Source organism: Taudactylus pleione, unplaced genomic scaffold (assembly GCF_031769625.1).
Source record: "Taudactylus pleione unplaced genomic scaffold, aTauple2 ptg000111l, whole genome shotgun sequence".
Lineage (NCBI taxonomy): Eukaryota > Metazoa > Chordata > Amphibia > Anura > Myobatrachidae > Taudactylus > Taudactylus pleione.
Window position 1 is genome coordinate 420,771 of NW_028284513.1, and position 24,108 is coordinate 444,878.

The following is a 24,108-nucleotide window of genomic DNA, read 5'->3' on the forward strand; positions in this document are numbered from 1 at the left end:
GCGCGTGGAGAATAGATGTATGTGGACAAATCTGTACATCGTATAGTGTGTGCCCAGCTTTAGAGTGATAGGAGAGAACTGGATTAGGGGGATTGAACAGAAACAATGTTATCCCTACTGAATAATGACCTTGGCAAGCAGACCTACTAGCACCACAGAAAATAGGATGTTGGTACTTACCAAGGAATTCCTTTTTCTGATTCCTTAGGGGACACTGGAGTATACACAATGGGGTATAGACGGGTGATGAGTGAAGCCTGGCACTTTAAATTTCTTCAGAAGTGTAGTTGACTCCTCCCCCACCCGAACTCCGTTAAGATTAGAAAAATTAATACCTGCCGCCAATTTAACTTCCAGTGCAACCTTCTGTTTGCCTGCTGATTCCACAAATGTTAGGCCATGTGAATATTCATATAGAGCAGTGCACTTAATACTCTTTCTAAGTAGAATTAATGTCCACCCACCTTAACCTAATGCACAAAATGTTTTTTAAAAAAGATGTAACCTAAACCTTAAGGCTCTGTGATTATCCAAATGTTTCCAAACATGAATAAAACATTCATATGCCACTTATAAAAAGCTTTTTTATCATATATAATTGTATAGATATAGAACAATATTTATGAGCACAATTTTTCAACTTTTGTCATTCTGCTATTAAACATATGATGACTGTAATCCAGGTCTTCTCCCTTCAATGATTTTTTAGATATGTACAGCAGACACAATGAGGGGAATTCAATTACAGGCGAAAAGCCATATTCGCCTGTTTTTTGCGAAGATTTTGCCTGAAAAAAATTTGCCAAATTCAATTCCAGGACAATTTCGCCTAAGCGAAAACAATTCTCCAAAAAAGATTCTCCAATCAGTAGCTGGTGAAAAGAAATGCAAAATCTTTATTTTGGGGTGCAAACATGGGGAAACTCAGACCCCTTGGGACAGCCCCCCAAAGGACAAATCTGCAAAAAAACCAGAAACAAAAACCTAAGAACACCCCAAAAAAGACATGTCATTTTTGGGATGAAAATGTAAAAAGTGGGGGGATAAACATAAAAAGTAGCGAAATAGACTTCTTGGGGGTCCCCAAGTATGGGTCAGGTGTTTTTGGGATTGCAGGTGCATGCAGCAGGTGGATTTTTCACATTTTTTAAAAGTTCAGTTTAGAGACATAAAAATATGCTAGTAGCCATTTTCAAGTACCCCAAATTTGACATGACATTATTTTCATCAAAAAATACTGCTTTATGCCATTCTTCACCACTTGTACAAAGACGCTAAAAGCAAGCAATTTACACAACTTAAGTACGCAAAATAGTCTTATTAGGGCTATTAGTACACATCTATATTTATTCCCTATTTCAATATTCTTTTTCTGGGGTACAGACTGATATCCCCAATTCTTTCAGTACTTTTCGCCAGTTCCGCATTCGCCTATTTCCGTTTTCGCCTGTTTTGAAATTGAACTAGGCGAAAAGCAGGGACGAGCACGGAATAAATTCGCCTTTGAAATGGGCGAATGAAACAAAAAGTCGGATAGGCGAAAACTTCGCCTCTAATTGAATATGGCTTAATGATGTTAGCAGTGCAACAATTATCAGATATATATATTATTAGCAGCAGTTCAGGTCTCCTTTAAGACAAACATTCAGCAGCTCATACACGTTTACCCGCTTCCATAACCTTTCAGCGGCTTCCTCAGCCAATATGAAGAAGCCGATGAAAGGTTGTGGAGGCGGAGAGATTGCCAGACAGCGGCAGGAGCCCAGAGAACCTAGTACTCCCTCACATTTGGAGAAACCAAACCAGAGGGCAACTAAACCTGGAAGAAGACAAGATGCATTCAGAATTCACCAAGTGAGGAACTGAACGACCCTTAAAGTAAAAAGAACAAATCAGAGCAAACCAGGGGAAGAGAGCCAGAATAAAAATCAACACCTCCAAAATCATCGTAATAGGCGAAAAAAAGGGAACAGACAGTAAAAAACAAACAAACAAACAAAAAAAACAGCAGCATCTTCCAGAAGCAATACTGTGCGCTCACTATACTGAGAAGTGAGTACTACTGCTCTGCCACCGAGGTGGATTGTTTGGACACCTTAGTACATTATTGCATTATTGCAGATAAACTAAAGAATGATCACTGACAGAGAAAACATCTCTCCAGGTGGAGTAATGACACCTTTGAAAAAGATGAGGCTAAACCAGGGGCGTTTCTAGAAAGGAGGGTGCCCGTGTGCAGTCTCCAACACGGGCACCCTCCTCTCCGCCCGGCGGCCACCAGTGCACTGAGCTGTGCGCGGACAGCGCCGGAGTTATAGACTCTGGGCACTAGAGTGTGCCCAGAGTTTATAATGAATGCACAGGTCACCGGGAAAATGGCCGCGGCGCCCATTTTCCCTGTACTGCGCATACGATGGGAAAATGGCCGCCGTGGCCATTTTCCAGTCGTTTCACAGCACCAGACCCACGCGCCGACATGGGACTCTGGAAAGGTAAGTAGTATTATGGGTGCGGGGTGTGCAGTGCGGGGCCCCCCTGGACTCAGGGGCTCGTGTTCCCCGCACACCCTGCACCCATTATAGATACGCCTCTGGGCTAAACCATGATACTGGAAATCGCCAGCATGGTTGACACAGCCCTCATGCACCACCTGCACCCCAACAGGGCACCTTGCACTGGTAAAGCTGGCAGAATGATCCAAAAGACACAGAGTACACCTGACAATGTGTATTGTTCCAGCTAAAGGCTGAATGTAGGACCATGGATGCCTATGTACCTTAAGAAGCCCAATCAGCTGTGAGATGAGCGAAGAAGGGATAAATCTAATAATATGGATAATTATGCACTACCCTATATTGGATACAACACCATAAGGAGATATATAGCCGATACAGTGCCTGCCTAGGAATGTGAAGCAAGTTCCTTACTTACAAGTGACCAGGGTCCGTCTGGTACCTTTGTTGATTCTACTAACCGCTAGTCAATGTCGCAGACACAAGCACCCTCTTGCAGATAGAGTACCAATAAGTTCCGTAGATTTTCTGAGACTCTACTGTTCTATTTCTTAGTTTTTGAGACTGGACTAATTCGGTAAAAAATGTACGCTGTCTGTACAAAGACTAGCAGAGCAGTTAGTGGAGACATGTATGTTCCACAAAGGGGCCACAGTTCATAACTCACAGAACGCCACCACGCAAAGACAAGCGTCCCATGTGAGGATAAAAGACAAGCGTCCCATGTGAGGATAAAAGACAAGAGTCCCATAGGAGGATAAAGAACTCTCCAGCTAATAAACTGGGTCAGGAAGAGACCTGACTTCACTGTCCCGTAACCTGAGAGTGCTCTATAGGGAATGTACATTTACAGATATGTACCTATACACAACAAGGCGGTCTCCGGAAACCATCTATGTGCTAAGAGAGATATAGAGTTTATTCTTACAGTACAAACCCAAATCGTGTATCTGTCAGCCAGAGACGTGAGGTCACAGTATATCAGGGAAAATGCCTCTCATATTAGTAGGGAGAGCTAGTGGTAAGCAGAGCTATCTTACAGAAAATTTTGCCCAGGTAAGTCTGAACTCACAACCACAGCATTAACTCAGGTTGTTTTATAAGACAGAACTTAAGACCTGCGTTTCAGAAAGAGCATGAATCAGATATTAAATGGATATTACACTAGATACTAGCCAAAAGGTCGAGAAGTGATCTGTGAGGCTGTGAACAATTACAACATCTTCTTTTCTACAGTCAGGTTTACTGGCCAGCAACACAAGCTCTGTGGACTGTCAAGCCCGCCATGTGGGATCCGTGACTTATATAGCTCTGCGTAGCTGGCCGGTGCGTGATGGGCATGTTGACAGTCAAGACTTGTAGGTAGCGCAATGACAAGCAGTTTGGCATTGTTTGGTGGTGGGCATCATCGGGCCAGCCATTTTAACAATGTTGAAATCATAACTGTCAAAATTGTGATTTTGACACTGTTAATGTTGACCTAATGACTAAGTACATGCAGGCCAACTGAGACGATTTCAACACGATTTGCATGTTAAGAGATGACTTCACTGAAATATCTATCATAGATATCTATCAGATATCCAGGGCTGAATTAAGGCTTGTAGGGGCCCCGGGCAACTAAGTTGTGGGGGCCCCCCAAGCCACACGGCACCGGGCCTGTCCTATACCCCCCAGCCCCCGTATCCCCCCCAAGCCTCCCAGCGATGGTGCATACTAATTCCCCCCATTCCCAGCAGTCACAAGGCGCCTGTGCCTACTTACTAATGACCCCCCCCAGTCACACGGCATCTGTGCCTACAAATGTCGTCCCACTCCCCGCAGCCACACGGCGCCTATCCCACTCCCACCCCTCCAGCACCTCGCTTATCTGATGTATCCCGGCAGAGCGGCTCCTGGTCACATGCCGGTGATGAGGAGACTCAGGAGCCGCTCAGAGTCTGTGTTGAATGCAGCAGCACTGAGAGTGCTGCTGTATGTAATAGAACAGCCGCGGCTTCTGTGCCCGGCCCCCATCCGGGAACAGGTGCCGCTGGACACCTGTTCTCGGCAGGGTCACATCGACCCTATGTGGGGGCCCTGGGACGACAGCCCCTGTCGTCCTCCCCTTAATCCGGACCTGAAGATATCTATCAGTGTGTACACCCAGAATCATTTGCCCTGCTCTACAGAAAGTTGAAGGGAAATCTATCGGCGATATTGTTGGTTGTGCAGGTTGTACCGTGTGTATGCACCATAAGATGACGAGTGTATTATCCTGAAGAAAGGTGATAGCCAGAGCTGAAGCAGGTGAGCACCTGTGCTGTCTCAACACTTACTGTATATGGAATAAGTGAGACTAAGCACAAAGACGACATCATTCTGTTTATATGCGACACAAATGCCTGGGGTACAGACATCGCAAAAGATTAAGGGACTGCAAAAAGCGAGAACTGACATAACCTCATACTAACAGATTGTCCATCAATTACGAGGTGTGATTACTTCATAAAAGCAAAAGCCACGAGAGCAACAATTCCTAATATAAGATAACTCGATCTTATCCACAGTGATGGATATGGTGAAGGGTTAGACATCGATTGTGGCCAAGGGTCGATGTCTATATAATTGATGGCAGAGATCTGATGTTTCTCTGCCATCAATTGTGGAAATCTGATAGTAATTCCAGCAATGTTTTTCTCTTCCCCCCAGCCCTGCCTCTGGGTCCTTTTCTTCTTTGCCCGTGTAGGCTGCATAGATAATTTGGCGGAGTAACTGCAGCCTATTCCCTGCTCCTCATGTCATAAAGGCCAGCCTATGGGATCTTTTATTTTTTAAGATTTCAGTGTGGCCCTGTGACCCCCCCCCCCCCCCCATGTGAGAGCAGCATTTCCTAATAGAAATGACTCCCAGAGAAGCTCAGACATGGCTGCAAGTCTCTAGTCCAATTGTACTTCCCAACCTAGCATCAGGACACAGAACTAAAAACTCAGAAAACAAATGAAAGTACAATTATCCAACCCCGGGCTATATATTTAGTGTCGGTCACCAGCATGCATATCTCAAACATGGAAAACACAGAAGAGCTGAATGAAAGAGTGACACACATTGTGCTGCATAGTGTGTAACAGGCAGATCATGGTCTGCAAACTGAGCCAGTGGTGGACTTACGAAAAAAACGAGAGTGGAACGACTGTATGGTTACAACATTGTAATTGTGCAATCATACATCATCCTGTGCAGTGGATAATGCACCCTCCCTCATTCCCGAACATGCACAACCTGTCGATACCAACAAGTTGGCCTGCATGTTCAGGCGATGACAAATGCAGACAACGACCAGTGGGAACGCACATCACTGGTCGTTGCCGACATTTTTCTGCACAATTACTGCATGATTAATGAGAGATTGATTGTGAACGATGTCGTAATCGTTCAATCGCTAATTTTTCTTGTCTAGTGGATACGCACCTTAAGGTTTAGACAATAGGGGGAGGATTAGGCTGCGGGGAGGGAGGGTTAGGGTTAGGTTGCAGGAAAGGTTGGTTAGCGTGAGGTGGAGGGGTTAATGTTAGGCTACTTACTATAATTATTATTATTACCCATTATTTATATAGCGCACACATATTCCGTAGCGTGTTACAGAGAATATCTTACCATTCACATCTGTCTTATGTTCAGGCATTGGGATTCTGACAGTCTGGATGCTGCTGTCTGTATGCTGACGGCCGGCATCCTCACTGTCAAGATCCCGTACCCAACCCAAATAGAGACCTTCTTATGACAACACAGCATAAAGCATCACAAGACAGTCCTCAAGAGCAAAATGGGGTCACTTAAAGGAAGAACAGAAACTGACTGAAATAATGAGATGAATAAATTACTACATCTTATATGAAAATAATTGTGATGAAGCAGCACTAAGTGCTACTTTCTTGCATAACAGACTATTCTCCAAACCATTACAAAAAACTCTGTAATAACTTTGGTATTGTGAGAAAGCGAACATAAAACCCATCAGAGTTTTTGAACGAAAAAAACATTTGTTTAAATTCCTCAAGAAAAATGTCACTAGCGATAAAATTGAGAACCAGAAGGGCACAATGGCAGTTAGAAAGGATACAGAATTCAACACCCAATAAAAAAAAAGGCAACAATCAGCAACAGTGTGACACTTGTTGAAGACCAAATGGGTGATGCAATGGTCATGCTAGACTTCGGTATGGAGGAGAACTTTAACAGTAAATAGACCATCAATACATTCACCTATTGAAAATAAGGGTAAATCACATGTTCACTAATCTTACAAAGAAAAAGCTATTAAAATAAGTGAACATGTTATGCACGCCTAAATCACCACACGACTCCTGAAGATTAATAATGGTTTTCACCTATAAGAGCAACCTTTCCCGGGTTCACCTGGTACTAGGATGCCGCCAGAACTTAACACAGGTACAAAGAGTCAATGTGGAATCTAGACAGCACAATGAATGGGTAGAAAAAAGGTAAATGACCAGGCATATGTAGGAATGGCAAATAAATGCAGGCAGGGATTCCTAGAAGCAGGGACAAGTAAAAATGCAAGAATGGCTGGCAAAAGCTAGCAGAAAACTACTAGAACATTGCAGCTGGGCAGGAGACGTCTGGCTGGACAGAAGCTACAACTGGCAATGCTCCAAGGCCCTGACTGTGCTTTAACTATTCAGGGAGCCAATCAGAACCCACAGGCCCCTTACAATTAATTACACTGCAGCTGAGTAACTGCACATACAGGCCCCATACAATTAATTATACTGTAGCTGAGTAGCTGCCAGTACAAAGAAAGCGTCCCGACTGTTAGTAACAGCCTGGACCAACAGGCAGAGTGGCCACAGAGAGTCCCAGTTGCCTAGTAACCATCAGGACCATCAACCTCTGCGACTGGCGTGATGTGGGGGCACCAGTTGCTTAGCAAAGACCGGGACCCGCCGGACCCATTAGCCGCTACGGCGGGTCCTAGCACCACATCAAGGGAAGGATACAAAGAAGCCTACAAAAGAATAAAAGCCGCTGAACAGATAACAAAGTTCATGCACGACAACCAAACCAGAATTCTTACTGAACTGACAACAGGGATAAAGACCATACAGTAGGCTGCAAATGGACATTTAAAGTGAAATAAATACAGATGTATGGTTAATACAAAGCCTCTACATTGGGAAATACAAGCTACTAAGGAACATGGCTGTAACTTGCTAAAGCTAGGTACACAATAGACAACTTGCAAACAATGAGATGTCATCAACGATGTCCCTTGAATTCCCAGACAACCGATCTAGTGCATATACACTGTGCAATCTTAAAAACGACCAAACTATATATCTTGCAATGTTTGGTGGTTAGATCATTAAGTATATAATGTAACTTTATCGCCTGGTTGTTTGGTAGAGGGTACACACTGCACGATCTGAGGGGAATCGTTAACGAGATTGACAGATCTTCCTGCATGCAGAAAAGATCTGAAGATGCGACGGACGATGCCACGGGAGCGCGCATAGTGCGTACACACTTGAATATTTCAACGATTTGTTGTTGTGATGCGTCGTAATCTGCCATACCGTTTAAAATATCGTCTAGTGTGTAGGGGCCTTAAGCCTCAGCTATTAGAAGGAACACTGAAGGAAAACAATGGTTGCAGGTTAGGCATTTCTTTTGAATCTATGCTGGAAGGCCTGTAGGTGGCATTGTATAATACATTGTCACTCTTGTAGCCTCTCCCTGCTATGATGTGCACTCTCTAGTAGAATAATTTGTTAATTCTCAGTTATGAATTTTTACATGTGCTTGTCACAAAAAAGTTTATTCCAAATTTTCTGCAGAAACATTAATGATATTTATTTTAGTTATAAAGAAAATAAAAATGGAATCAACATTGAAAATGAATTTCTGTAAAGTCATAAATAAAGCTGTGGAATTGATCCCTGGCAAAGATTCCCTTTTCTTACTGTTTTAAGACATAACAGATTATTTATTTCTAAGCATACTGTATACACATAATATGGGTCTGGGCTGCACACAATGCTGATGTTCACGTAGTTGAGTGATGCTCTATTTTAGTATGGCCAAATTTCATTAAACATAATAGTTATAGCACAGCAAAGAGCACTAGCCCACAGGCAGAATATAGGCTACTGGACTGTTTCCAGCCTTGAGGCACCTAAAGATGTCCTATTTCCACCTGTGGCTTATTGCTCTGTGTGATGATGTGTAATTGATTGTCTATACTCCCAGGCATTAATGCGAACAGAATTGTGGACTATGCATACTACTTGTTCTATTTCTAGGATATCAAACATATGAAATTAGTAACTTTAGACATAGCATTCCATAAGGGATCAATGGTATCTTCTTAGCGCATATCAGTTCAAGCTGCGTTTACCATGTGTGTGAAAGCAACATACTGCAATATTCCGTGTGTGTAAAAGAAGCATTTGTAAAATGTCTGTATATACAGTACACTGTAGTCTAATGAAAAAGCAGGATAATCAAATTACGGTTCTTGTTAAATAATTCAGATATATTTTCCAATTCATTACTAGGTAGCAGAGAAGGAATCGGTATCATGGCCAGAACCAAACTTAGCATTAATGGAATATACTGGAATGATGCATGAGACAGCATGTTCCACTATTGTCAACTATTCAATTGAGTGACTTTCTAATGGAAAACTGAAGCTAAAGTAAAGTAAATGCCATGGGGCATACCGCCCGCGATGGCTCAAGGCACTATTAATTGACTTTACACTAGCGTTTCCTTTTTTGCCCACTACATGTACAGGCCGCATGGCCGGCGGTTCGATTCCCGTCAGCGGCAGCCCGACATGAGCAGAGTTCCGAGCAGCGGAAGCCCGACAGCGCTGGAAATCCCGATCGTTGATAGGTGAGTATCTACTAACCTAACCCCCCTAACCCTAACCCTCCTTAGGGGTGCCTAACCCTAACTTCCCCCCCAAGTGCCTAACCCTAATCCCCCCTCTAAGTGCCTAACCCTAACCAGCCCCTGCCCCGCTGCCTAAACCTGTCCGCCGGGGGGGTGCCTAACCCTAAGTCCCCCCCCGGGAGCCCTAAACCTAACCCTCCCCCCCACGGCTGTCCGCTCGCGGCGCCCGGCATCGCTACGATCGGGATGCCGGGCGCCGGTCTCCCGGCGTCGGGGAAATGCGGGCGTCTACATCTAGACGCCCGGCATTTCATCCTTGCCGAGATATATGACAGTCGGGAAGCCGGCTGCCGGTATTTAGGCAGTCGGCTTCCCGATTGCATACCGCAGAGAAATACAGATAGTAGAGGAAAAACTAATTAAAACACCTGGTTAAATAAGCATACAAATAAGTAAGGTCATGCACATAGGTGCATTACGTACAACATCCCAGCATGGGCCATGTGTACAAATTCTGGACTGTCCATATTATCTATAATTGCAGCTAGCAAGGCTATGAGATCATCTCAGTGACTTTCAAGGAGGGGTGATTGTTGTGGCACACTTGGCAGGAGCATCAATGACAAGACAGCTCAACTTAATTATGTTTCACAAGCAACCGTGTCAAAGCAGGTGATGTCAACACAGAAGTCAGGGGTAATAACAATAGCAGCAAACTGCAACTCCACAGGGCATTATATCAATTAGGTCCCACTGGATACTACCTACAGTACAGGCTTCAGAGTTTAGTAGTGCAAAGGCAATAAAAACCAAGCAGTGGAGGGAGGTGATATGATCAGTAGAATCAACTTTCATATACAGACAAATGCGTGTGTAGCGCCAATCAAAAGAACACTAATGCCCTCAGTGCTGGTTTACAACTGTGCAGCATTCTGATGGCTCTGTAACGCTATGGTGCACACTTTCCTTGAATGGATTTGCGAAATTAAAGCTAATCCCAATTCAATGGTTTGAGCAGTTATATTCACCCAATGCTTGATCATTTGTATCATTGCTGGAGCATTTGCAGGCGCCTGTCTTCCAGGAGGACAATGTTCGTATTCACAGAGCATGGTTGGAAGCCAAATGGTTTAAAGAGCATTACCATGATGCTGTCCATATCATGGCCTGAACCAAACTTAGCATTAATGGAATATACTAAAATGATGCATGAGACAGCATGTTCCACTATTGTCAACTATTCAATTGAGTGACTTTCTAATGGAAAACTGAAGCTGCTCCCCTTCTACGCAATCCAGGCATAACAAAGTAAATGCCATGGGGCATATCGCCCGCGATGGCTCAAGGCACTATTAATTGACTTTACACTAGCTTTTCCTTTTTTGCCCACTACATGTACAGGTCTTATTACTAGATGATGGTAGTACACCTTGGCCAACTCATGGGGAATTCACTTGGTTTATGCGGCTCTTATTTAGTGGGCGCCTGCAATTCATACAGCACAGGTTAGCATAACTTTACACAATGTTTAATTGCGGGGGTACTAGCCGGATCACCTGCAATCACACCATACACAGATACACAGAATTGTTACATGAAAACAAGAGCTATAAAAGGTTTTATTAATTGTAACTCAGGTTTTGTCATTTAGTTTCTTAAATGTGAGTCTATATAACTGTCAATTTGTTTGCATATACCTCATTGGGGACTTTTCAGTTCCAATGTCAGTGATGGCAGCGACTTAACAGGAGACTGGTGGGGGTAGCAATTAACTGCTTGTGATGCAGTAGGAGAAATCTAACAGGCTGTCACTGGCAGTAAGAGGGAATCCCCAGGAGTAAGCTCACCAAGGTTGTTCAGGAAGTGACCTATTGTGTAACGGCTGGCAGAGAAGCCCATTTGGTTAAGAGCTATGCAGAATTATTCAGGATAGGCCTGGGGCAAATGTGCATTAATAGTGATGATGACAACTTTTACATATATGTATAGGGGCTTGTTGGCCGCATAGATGCAGCAAACTCTGAATACAGTTGATTTATTTCCGACTGTGCAGGATGTCTGCACTTATGACCAACTTGCACAAACTTTGACTCAGGCCCTAAATTTGTAAGAGTTTAAGTATAGTTTAGTAGCTGGATGTGGTGCTGGATTTTTCACTAGACACGTGCCCAGGGGTGCCACTAGCTGAGGACAGCACAGCAGTCCCCATGTATCAGAGCCTTCCAGTGCCCCAATTCAGCTGCAGTATTTGGACACAGAACAAAAACTACATCCCCCATGATGCACCAGTGGTAGTCTCAGGAGCATGTGCAGTCCAGGACCAGGAAGATTAGGTTTGTATTGAGGAGAGTCATGGGCACATCACATGTGCAATCTGGGAGCCTGAAAGAGGAGGTTCTTAGCCCACAATAGACACCCACAAAATGCAAAAAAACAAAACAACAATAGGTAACCAAAGACTGCCTAGTCTCGCCAGAATCTGGGGAAGGGGGAGTTGGCAGCGGGCATCCAAAAACGTTGTGCATAGAGATGGCCTGACCCCTAGATCCACCGCTGGCCGCATGCCCAAGATACATCTGACAAAACATTTGGTAAATTACATTATAAAGATATTCCAAATGCCTAGAAGAACAAGTACGTACTTCTTACCCAGTTAATCTCGGTTTATGATTTATTAAAATCTCTTCTACATGAACAACTTCTTAAAAACTAATTTTTGCAGAATGACTAAGGTAAATAAAATATGATCAGCTTTCTAGCACAACCGTTTCAACTACACAGCATCGTTAGTGACAAGTAAAACCATATCTGTTTGCAATCAGTCTTCGCTCACCACTTGGAAAATATATCAAACTGAAACAAAATACTATAAATGTTAAACATGATTTTGCATGCTTCTATGCACATGTAATGCGTGTTGCCAAGTTGAATTGGGACTTAGGCTTATAAGTATACTAATGTCAACACACATAACTTTGGCAAAACATCTCCATGTTAGCTTAAGAAATAACTAAATTATGATTTAGCAGACTTCACTCAGCATGTTCTCATCCTTCTTGATTTTGGTAATAACAACAACAGCAACAGAAACTGACTTATGGGTTTCCAAATCTCCTATTTGGAATTCAATGAACTAGAAAATATTTTCATATTGAAAATTAATTCTTACTGCAGACAAAAAAAAACATTTTTACCAGATTGTCTGTAATAAACACTCAATGTTCCCTCCTTTGGAAGGACAAATACCATGTGCTTTGAATCTACCAGTATAAGTAGAAGCAGCATTATCAGAAGTAATGCCAATGTTTTTCTCATCAAACACACCTTTTCAATTTTAACAAAGCACGAACAAATCAATTCTAATTCTGAACAGTACAAAAAAAGATACATTAGAAAAGTATTTTGTTTATAGATCCCATTGTTAGATGCAAATCATTGTCATGGAAAGCTAACACATTGAACTGTATTTTCCAGTTGGAGAGCATTCAGTAAACCATTCCCTCTTAGCACATGCAGACATGACTGAAACAGTAATGTTAAGGTACAGTAGGTGTACTACATATCTTTAAAAGGCCTTCAGGTTTTCATTTAGAAGGGTTAAACAGTTGATAAAGCTCGAAACAGCCAAGGAATAAAAATGAGGGACAATCAGAGTACAAAACAGTAGCATGTGACCGGATAGGTTGGAAAAGGTATTATTTGATCATGCTCTAGACATCGTAATAAGTACTGAAGTTAGAGTTGATCTAGTTAAATAAATCTATAGGCTGTTTAGTATATTAATAACAATAATTACTTTGTACTTAGTTAGGAGTCGTAATAAGTACTGAATTTAGAGTCGATCTAGTCAAATAAATCTATAGGCTGTTTAGTATATTAATAACAATAATAATAATAATTATAATAATAATACCCTTTTAAATATTTCATTACTTTGTATTTAGTTAGGAGTTAATAGAAATCTGTTGGTTTTCTATCACATCAATACTCACCTTGTTTTATGAAGAAGGGTAAGTAATTGGACATGGTGTACTTTCCAGCTACAATGGCTGGCAGCAGTAAGTATACAATGACCACTCAACAGGCAAGTGCAGACAGCCTCAGCACATTGCTAAGTCAATTTAAACACGTGCAGTAGAACTGGAATAAATTGGTGATAGCCATTGCTGGTGGTAATCTTTAATGAATAGCAATAAATAAATATGCTCCGTAAACATTTTAACATTATTTCTTATTGTCATTGGAGTATTTCTTTATATTAAAAGTGTTAAAAAGATCATTTTAGAAGCTAATACATTAAGGGATATATTTACTAAAGTGCGGGTTTTTAGAAGTGGAGATGTTGCCCATAGCAACCAATCAGATTCTAGCTATTATCTACTAGAATGTGTTCGATAAATGTTAAGTAGAATCTGATTGGTTGCTATAGACAACATCTCCACTTCTAAAAACCTGCAGTTTAGTAAATATACCCCTAAGTATTTTAATGCATGTTTAAAAGAGTCCGCAAGTTTGGTAAATATTGGTTTGGGGTTTTCCCTTTCTAAAGAGTTACCCAAGTGATTTAATTGCTTCAAAATTAGCTCTAGTTCAATAACCTCTAAGTGAATATTTCTACAAGTAAACGCATGTTGTTCATAAAAGTATAATATGTATTTCCCAAGTAGGATACAAAAGAAAATGAGCATTTAAAATAAGTGTGGAAAAGTAATAAAAAAAAATTCTAAGCTTCTCTGTAAAATAATAAAATTATATGTATCCCCACAACCAAAAAAAACATAGAATAAATCAGAGTTTGTGGACATAGAGGATGATGGACTAAAATGTAAAAAACAAGTATCATGTAGTAAAAAACTAGCAGAAGTACAATGTGATCAAGTTACATTTAGTAATAAGTTTAGAAAATACAATAGCTTAGACAGATAAATAGACACGTAATAATTTGCTGTGCAATGAATGTCACTGGATTAATAATTTAGGTGTTCATTTAAAATTTTGCTTTACAACAACAAAATATAATATGTTCTTGCAACAATCTTTAGAACTATGTAATAATAATTGAGTCAATAAGCACTGTTTGATAAGAACTGATTCTGATTATTTCATTAAAGATCTGGCTGCTGGAGCATTACCAAGAGCTAGTGCCTCATACCACATTCAAAATATACAGTATTTCTCTGAGGGTTAACTGATCCCTATGGCACCAGGCCTTAATTGTAGCTGTGAATGAGAAAAACTCAAAATGCTAAATTATACACACAGACAAGTAAATTAAGGAGCATTGGTCATATGTAATGCTGGAGCTAAAAGAGTTACAATGTAAAGTTGATACAATTATTATAGTATCAATCAATTAATAGTATTAATATATAGTATTTTGACTACCAATTTTAAAAGTGTAATGTTGGGCATAATAAAAAAATAATAATAATGTAGGAGCGCTTATACTGTGAGTGTCTGATGTAAAAAGATAACAAGGAATGGATAAAATGTAAATATCTAAAATGTATGTATACTTCTACAGTAATTATGAAGAAAGAGTAAGGTAGTAGTGAGAATAACAAAAAATATAACAATACACAGAATAAGATTAAAATAATTGATAAAAATAAAAGAAATTAAAAATAATTCATTGATAAAAATATAATACAAATATTTACATTATTTAAACATTTTTATTTTTTATATATTTTTACATCTTTGTTTATTTTTATATTTATCATCTATTTTTAATTTTTAGTTTTATTTATTTTTATTCCATTTTTTATTTTATTCTTTTAGTAAATTTCATTTTTATATTTCTATTTATTTTATTTTTCAGTATACCCTTACTATTTTGTCATAATTAGAAGTACGTATACATACATTTTTGATATTTACATCTTACCCATCCCTTTTTATCTTTTCACATCAGATACTCACATTATAAGCGCTCCTTATTATTCCCTACATCTTACCCATCCCTTTTTATCTTTTCACATCAGACACTCACATTATAAGCTCTCCTTTTTATTTTTTACTCAAGTAAGTGGCTACCATCCTACATGTTCAGGTGCGCTTTGACCAGTATTGAACAATATAATGCTGGGCATACACTGACAGATAAAATGTGTGTCAGACCAACAAGACATATTATTTGATACCCAGCAGATATGATGGCCATACCCTCTCAGATATCTCACAGTGTATTGGCCAAGTTATCTGGCTTCCTCATCTGGAGAGGAGAAATTTTCCCTATTTTCCCATGTGAAGAAACAGGAGTAACGTCCGCCAGTTCAGTGCATATACTGCCTAATATGGCAGACTTGTAACTTCAAAATAACGCATCTGACGGACACACTGGATGATTCAGCATGCCAGACCGATCAATATTCTCATACACAGAACAGTTATCTTGGCAATCTGACAATATTAGGTGGATTCCCCAGAAAATTGTATACTGTATGCCCAGCATAATTTTTTGTTGCCACGTTTGTAAAAATTATTACTGTTGCATTAAAAGAGAACCATGGTTAAAGCTTTCTTACTGTACCTTTATCATATTGCCTTACAAGTGTCCTTGTATTGCACTGCACACCCTATAAATATGATTGCCTCCCAAACAAAACCTAACACTTAAAGCAAAATAACCTAAAATAGAACTTAGGGCCTGATTCAGACCCGCTCGCTAGCAAGCGGCCGCTCATTGCAGACGATGTTCGCTAATTTGCGCATGCGTGTAGTTCGCAGTGCGCAAACTAGTACGAGCGAACGGAATGTGCCCGCTCGCCCTGCAAAGACAGCTCATTGGAGTGAGAGACAGGAGAGGCCATTTGTGGGTGGTAACAGGGGCAGGCCAGTAGTAACTGGGGAGTGGAGTTGCAGACGCAGGCGTGCCAGAGTGTTTTCACGCCGTTTCTGGGGCGTGCATAATTAACAGGCAGCGTTACATGGCACCTGGTAGATTTTTACACTGAGCTACTCGCAGTGCATGCGGTAGGGTACAGTCAACCGCAAGCGCTGCGGTCTGATCCGATGGTTCCCGATGTACCGATTGTTGCATATACTTCCTGGAGATGACGCTAGTGGGCGGCTAAAGATAGGCTGGTGGGCGCCTATAAACACAAAGTGATCGCTCGCCAAGACATAGTGGGCGTGCTTATGCCTTGCCGCGCGAGAGGCTACCTTGACATCACTTAGCTGAATTTCCATACGCTGGGAGCGAGCGGTCGCACCTAGTGAGCAGGTCTGAATCAGGCCCTTAATTTAGCACAATATGAATAGCTGGAAAATCTGTTTAATTTTCCTGTGCTAAACACAGAAAAAGAAGACTGTAAAGAAGCAATATTTGTCTTCTACTATTTCTATCTTTAAAAACAATATCTGCTACAAATCACTCCACTACAACCCTGTAATGTAGAAGACTAGATGGAAAATGATGTAATCTTACCTGAAGCGTGAAAATCCTTATAATACTCCTATCCCTTTCCATTTTCTTTTTATTCTTTAAAGATATGAAGCTAAAGCAGATCAGGCCAAGTTCACCCCATCTATTGAATTGGGGATCATGAAAGCCCTGGAGTAAAAGCAACACTTACTCTCAGAGCCTTCACTGGCTTTGTTCCGCCGCGTCCTTCGTAAATGCCTGCTGCCTTCTTCCTCATGTGATCTTTCTTCACTGTTTAAAAGGGTCATCTACAACAAAATGAAAACAAAATAAAAATTTACATTCAGCACATATTATAATGAAACGGTTATATCAGTGCTGAATGAAAACAAATCTCAAGCATCTCTATCAGGTTGTATTAAAAAGTTATGAACAACATGCTTTAGTTACCAAAACCATCACTTAATTTCCTTAAATCATAGAATTTGCCTTCATGTCCCACTATCCCTTGCCTACTAAACTGAAATACATCTAAATGTGTAAAGTAGTGCATATTAAAATGAATTTGTGTATAATGTACTCATATTGCACACATTGAGGAAAAATATACACAAAAGAGCCAAACACAGATGTTGATGGAAATCGGAGTATGCGCTCTCACACTGAGTAGTGGACCCGCATCCTACTCATGGTTTACTACTACTCAACACCAACTGTGCACAAAGGATAGGTGCAAAAGATACACCTGAAGAAAGGTGCATTTACACTATGTGCACCTCAGAATGGCACCTCTGTTAATATGCCATCCCTGATCTTTGGTAAAGTAAGGATGTTCTGTTACGCTTCATGCAAAGTGTACATGCAATCAAGACATGCAGGACTCTGCATCGTCTGCACTGTGTGTGCAAAATTCCGGAGCATGCGCAGTGTGGAAACACACAAGATACACTCCTCAATAAAGCATGTGTTTATCTCTGCATAAACCGAAATGACTACAGATGAAATATTCTTACTTAATTACACATGACAACTAGTATCTCCAAATATGTTACAAAAAAACCACAAAAAAAAAATCACCTTTTTGTGTGCATTGCTTCTTTGAAACAATTATGATTGACAACATTTTTTATCTTTTTGTCCTCTGGCCAATTTAAAGTCCAAGCTCTAAAGTGGCATCCAGATAATTCACACAAGTTAATTAACCTAGTCACTGCAGACAATGGAACTCATCCTCTGCACATACATCAAGACCGTGGAGGACGAGTACCACTCGATATCTGCAGTGGAGCAAAGAAAATAAAAAAAAAAATAAAAACGGGCAGGAGGGCTAACAATAGTGACACTGTAGCCCCGGTTGATGATGTTGTTACTGAGTGTTATGGTGCTCCTCTATATTATAGAAAGACTTTGTTACAATACAAGACATGGCAGACAATGACTAAGGTCTCTCCCCAATCCTGGTACATACAGTGCTGGTAGTATTCCCTCTTTCGAACTAGTTGCACCCATAGACGTTATTGGCTTGTAATCAGACAATAAGCCATTAAAACAATAAGGAAGCCCAAGGATAGTAAAATATCATCCTGGCTCCCAGTAATTCAGGGGCACCCAAGGGTCCCTTCTTACAAATGTTGTTGCCCACCATATAATCTCATCCCACACTATGGAAAACATTATGGTTTCCATTTATGGGAAGGGTACTAAATGTGCCCTTCTCCCCATAATGGTACTTGCAAACTCGGGGCACACTGATTTGAAAGAGGGGAGTCCTATATTTAAAATGATGTGCCCTCTTAGTAGATTTTGTCTTTTCGCCAAACAATTTGGGTGCCTTCATTTGATACAGTATGTCTTCAAAGTTTAATAATGGTATGCCTTGTGCTATAGAAAAAAAAAATATTATATATATATATATATATATATACATACACACACACACACACACATATATATATATATATATATATATATAAAAGAAATAACAAATACCTTTATCTCGCCTTATTTCGCACTAATGTCAGACCAGTGCAGCAGCACCTCAAAGTGAAACCCCTGTTAGTGGTAACCTAATTAATAATATACAACAATAAAGAACCTGAGGGCGCTACTAAACAATATATTAAAAGCAATGTAATATTTGATTTAGACAGTTCATATCCTAAAGGCAAATGCTTGGGGATCTTTAATGTTGGTGGAGTCCCAATAGTTGTTTTCTTGATTTTTTTCTTTGTGTGTCTAATCAAGAACAATACCATATGGAGAGTGGAAATGTCCTGCAATTATACCATCATATAAAACGGTGTCCGATAACCAACGCCTTTGCAGGGCAGATATTATACCCCACCAACACCCCTAAGGGTGTGAGCCCATTGGTGGGGACCTCACAGATGGCAGATGGGTAAGGTAACCCTATGCATTTCGTCCCTCAAGGGGAATTCTTCAGGGATACAATCAAAAACAAGAATTTAACAACTTTATGGAAACTGCCACTGAATATCGCACAGAAGACTAAGACTGAGGCATCACTAAGCCAGAGGGCAGTGACCGTGTTTGGATCACTTTTCAAGTGGACAACAAGTCATTTTTCCTCCGGTCAACAGAAAAAGATTTAGTTTTGATCTGACGTGCAAAAGGTGAAGTCAAGTTGTACACGAGAAAAAGTCTCCACTGAGGTCAACTCCAGCCACGTTAAGTGTCTGTCAGTGTGCTTTAATTATTGTCATGTTAAATCAGACTCTTACTGGGAATTGGACCCGTTTCAAATGAAAGAATCGTTTTTTTCACACAAATTAAATCATAAAAAAAGGGAAAAACTGAAAATTTGTATCATTAAACAGGGCTTACATAAATTTTTCTGGAGAAACCAAATAACACGTATCAATCTCTACATGCTATAAAATAAAGTCCATTGTTGTGATATATCTTTAATGGTTTAGGCAGCGCAAGCAAAGAAAGCACTTGGACATCCGTTTTTTTATTGACTTGCTTCACCAAAATCGTTACTGCTCGCCTCCCTTTTGTCATACATTAATGTTTAATACACCTAAACCTTCCTCAGCAAATGGTCTATAGAATAGTGAAAACTGCTTCAAAATCCGTGCAGTGGTTCAAGAGCTTAGAACAAACTGACAGATGCCTACCAGAGACTATATTTTATACTAGGTATAGATACTGTAGATACATACATACACACATTTTTATGCAATTTCATTAATAAATAAAACCCTAATTTTTTTACATTTTAGGTACATTTTATTTGCTATATATGAATGTATAAACATATTCCGGGTGCTTTCTGAAAATTAAGTCTTCAAAAAAAAAAAAAAAAAAAAAAAATACTAACAAATTTTGTACGTATTAGAAATGACTAATATTGATGTTAGAATGTGCCAATGCAAAAATACGATCAGCACGGGGTAAAAAAAACCTCAGCAGTGAATGGGTTCAGCAAGAAAAAAAGGACATACATATCACAGAGCTTGAGTATTACTTGACTTCTGCACAATACTTTCTTTTGGGTTCCATATGAGACACTTATAGGATTTCATTCAAACTAATTATGTTAATATAAAGTCATGTAAAATACAAGGGCTTTTTTATGTGCTGCTTTTTACAGCAGATGCACTTCATCATTTGATCAGGATGTGCTCCCATATTTCTATAAAACCAGAACCTTTGGCAGTTTGGTCTTGTGGATTCAGATTTAATTGATTTGAAGAGACATCTGTAATGATCTCAGAAATTAATTGTTGTTGTTCATCAGTCAGGAAAGGGTTATAGAAACTTGAAGTCCATTCTACAGTGAGAAAAAAAATTAAAAAAGAAAAAACATTTAAATAGTTGCCAATCTTCGCAAAAGTGTACATACCAGTAAACCCACTCAAAGGTCAAGTCCCATTATTCACCCAAAAAGCTACATTCAGCTAATGACCTTCATTAACATGTAAAATGGTTAACATTCAAGACTATGACATAAAAAAGGACTTTCATGGTAGCCAGGAGATAGTCCCTTCTACTCCCTCTGCCCAATACTCATGCTAAAATATTGGCAGTTGGGATTAGGGCCATCATTCAGAGCCGCTCGCAACAAGCGAGCGCTCGCTCTGAATGAGGGCAGTCGCTTTTTTTTTTTTAAAACCGGCCTCCTGGCCGCTCGCTAAGCTGTGGGTGACCACCCACAAATTTAGCGAGCGGCCAGGTGATCGTTGCAATGGTCTTGACCATCTCGACCATCTTGGCTTGCGATGAGACCCTTGCGGTAAGGTCTCGTCTGCCACAAGCCCCAGTGAGCTTTCGGCTCTAATAGAGACGGAAGCTCACTACTGACATCACTCGTGATGTCAGTAGGGCCGCCCCCAAACAGCAGGCGTTCCTTTAGGCCAGCCACCGCCCCTCCCCGCCTACAAAATGGGGCAAGCTGTCGATCAACATCGACAGCCGCCCCATTCATAGCGACCCCCAGAGCGAGAGAATTTCTTGCGAGCGGGTCTGAATGAGGGCCTAGGTGTCAAGTGAACAAAAAAACGTCTGGAACAGTAGCCTTCTGAATAGACAGAACTATGTTTGGAAAAATCGAAGTGCTGTAGCATCACAAGGTCCTCCTATAACAGCCGCCAAACATAGTTTTTGAACTGTGATGATTTGGGAGGTTTTTTTTATTGCTGCTACAGTTCCTGGATACCTTGCAATTGTTCAGCTCACCATGAACATCTCTAGATGTATTCTACAGCAAAATGTGAGGCCATCCGTGTTTTGAAATAGCCAAGACACTTGTATATAGTGTTGAAACCACTAAAACACATGTCATGTAATACTAGTGGGTATGAGGCCTTAAGGTACTGCTGTAGGATCCCAAAAGGTGTTGAGGTCTGATTATTTTGCCCATTCTACACCTTAATGCTTTCCTTTTAGGTTACAGAATATGGTATAGTACATCAGGCACAAATGATCTTCACACAGAAAGGGCCCTGACTGGACTCCAACCCTTGACTACAGGGCTGTGAGAAAGCAATGGTAATCACTATACCTCCATGTCCATAACCTCTCTACTCATTCACACTTAGCTATTTTATCCACTGACAATTTTTCATTTGAGAGACATGTTCTCCACCCACCACTTAAATAGCATACGTGGCTTAATTTCTTCCTTTTTAGCCCTGGTAGATCTCAATCTAGAATGGTAGATCCAATTCTAAGTTCTTCCATGGAGTACTAAAGGAAAAAATGCTAATTACGTTACATTATGCCTTTTCTTCAGAGAATTCCATGGCAGAATAGGTTCCCAACCCAAGCTGTATCAGATGTTAAATATTTTACATAGACAGCGTGGGAGTTTACTGAAATACAGAGGAAGAGCAAAAGCCACATTATATACCATCCAGGAGCATACTTTTACATAACTGACAATACCAACTTATAAAAGGACTTAACCCATTGTAAAAACTGCCATCAAATAAATAGAAAAAAAGACATTCGGTAACAATGTTCCATTCTATATAAATGTTCAAAATTAACTAGCTGTTGTCCATGGCTTTGCCCCTGATTTAATTGCTTCTGCCGATATTTTTTTTATATGAGGTGTTCTAGTTGTATTGCTTTGCATGGGGGGCCTGTCTTGGGAGTGGCCCATGTGACCAGTAGCACTATACAGACTGGTGGCAGCAGTGCTTTCAACCATCACTCACACCAATGTCACTGTGTGCCTTGTGCACAGACTGCTATGAAATCTATCCTATTCTAGTGAATGCAGACCTAAAGCACCTCTCTTCCCACCCCTTACCGGGCGTGCTTATAATGCCACACCTCTGTCTTGCATTGATAATGTCAGTAAATTTTGTTTTCGGCATTGCTCAGCTTTAACTTGACAGATCAAGATGAAACAAAGTGCAGATTATTTCTAGGCGGTTCCACTAGAAAATGATGCAGTTTTCATAAAAATCGCTTTAGTAGTTTTTGCGCCAACTTGGAACAGACACAACATTACTATTATATTAGTATAGATATTACACTTGTTGAACATTACAGAGATTATTTCAATTTCAGTAACCCTTGCCAAATCAAAGATATTCCAATGGAAAGTGTATATTTCTTTATAGATCCACTCGTGCAACAAAGAAAGATGGTACTAAATTATTACAATGCATAATAAACTGAAATATATATTTTTAATGCCAATCTTAAATCCTTGAAACTGTTAGGACATTTTAACTAGCAACATGGTGGTCAAGCTGCAGAACACATTGCTAACTTAACATCCTGGGGTATATTTACTAAAGTGTCGGTTTTTAGAAGTGGAGATGTTGCACATAGCAACCAATCAGATTTTAGCTATCATCTTCTAGAAGTAGATTCTGATTGGTTGCTATTGGCAACATCTCCACTTCGAAAAATTCACACTTTGGTATATATACCCCCTGAATTATAAGGAGGCACAAATTGATACTGGCTGTACCATTACAATAATGTGTCTGCGCCAATTCAAAAGCCCTTGTTAGAAACATTTTATCAAGCTGCAAATCTATTTGCAAGTGAAAAAAATGAAAACAGCAGCTAAGGAGTTGTCAAACCCAATTGGAAAATGCAAATATCTTATTAGGTTGAATTCAGACAAGAAAATGCATGTTTTCATATCACATGAACCAATCGCGTATTCAAGATATCAGCCAGGATACAAACTGCAGACACTAAAGCCAGCCTGTGAAAGTGTGTGTGCTCAGCTGTATGTTATGCTGATAACTGCAGTCAGCTGCTGGTATTTCTGTGATATGTAAAAGAGAAGGAAATTGTGAGTTTTACGTTTGTGTACAACTGCAGTTGACAACAAAAGTACCAGATTAATGTGAGGCTCAATTTGCAGATGGTGACCCTGCAAAATTAAACAATTTGGGATTTGTTGCAAGTGTCAAGAATGAATTACAATAAAGCATTGAGGGCCGAATTCAATTAGCCGCGAAAAGTGCCATCTGGCGAAAAGCGGAATGAATTGGCCACATTCGCTTGTTTTGACGAAATGTTTTCTCCATGAACGTCCCCGCTTCTCGCCCTATTCAATTGTAAAACAGGCAAAAACGCGAACATCTTTTTTTGGGAGAAATCAGTCTGTACACCATAAAAAGCTTCAGTGACCCTGGGAATCAATATAGAATAGTAGTAGTAGCCCTAATAAAGGTATTTAGTGAACTTACTGTATATTGAGGCAAAGGGCTGTTATATGCATATTTGCATATGTGTGGAAAATTATAGAAAGCAATGTTTTTTTCAGAAAAATTAAGTACCGTAGTTACATTTGGGGTACATGAAAATGGGTACTAGTATATTTTGATGTCTCTAAAA

General features: G+C 40.2%; 1 protein-coding gene across 5 annotated transcripts in view; it reads right to left on the reverse strand.

Annotated features, from left to right (window-relative positions):
* EDA (ectodysplasin A) overlaps positions 1 to 24,108 on the reverse strand; it is a 293,287-nt gene that overhangs the window by 140,965 nt on the left and 128,214 nt on the right. For all 5 annotated transcript variants that reach the window (XM_088471168.1, XM_088471167.1, XM_088471164.1 and 2 more), the window contains exon 2: positions 16,988 to 17,084. In XM_088471168.1, coding sequence (XP_088327294.1) covers positions 16,988 to 17,084 — 97 coding nt within the window. The remainder of the gene's footprint in view (positions 1 to 16,987; positions 17,085 to 24,108) is intronic.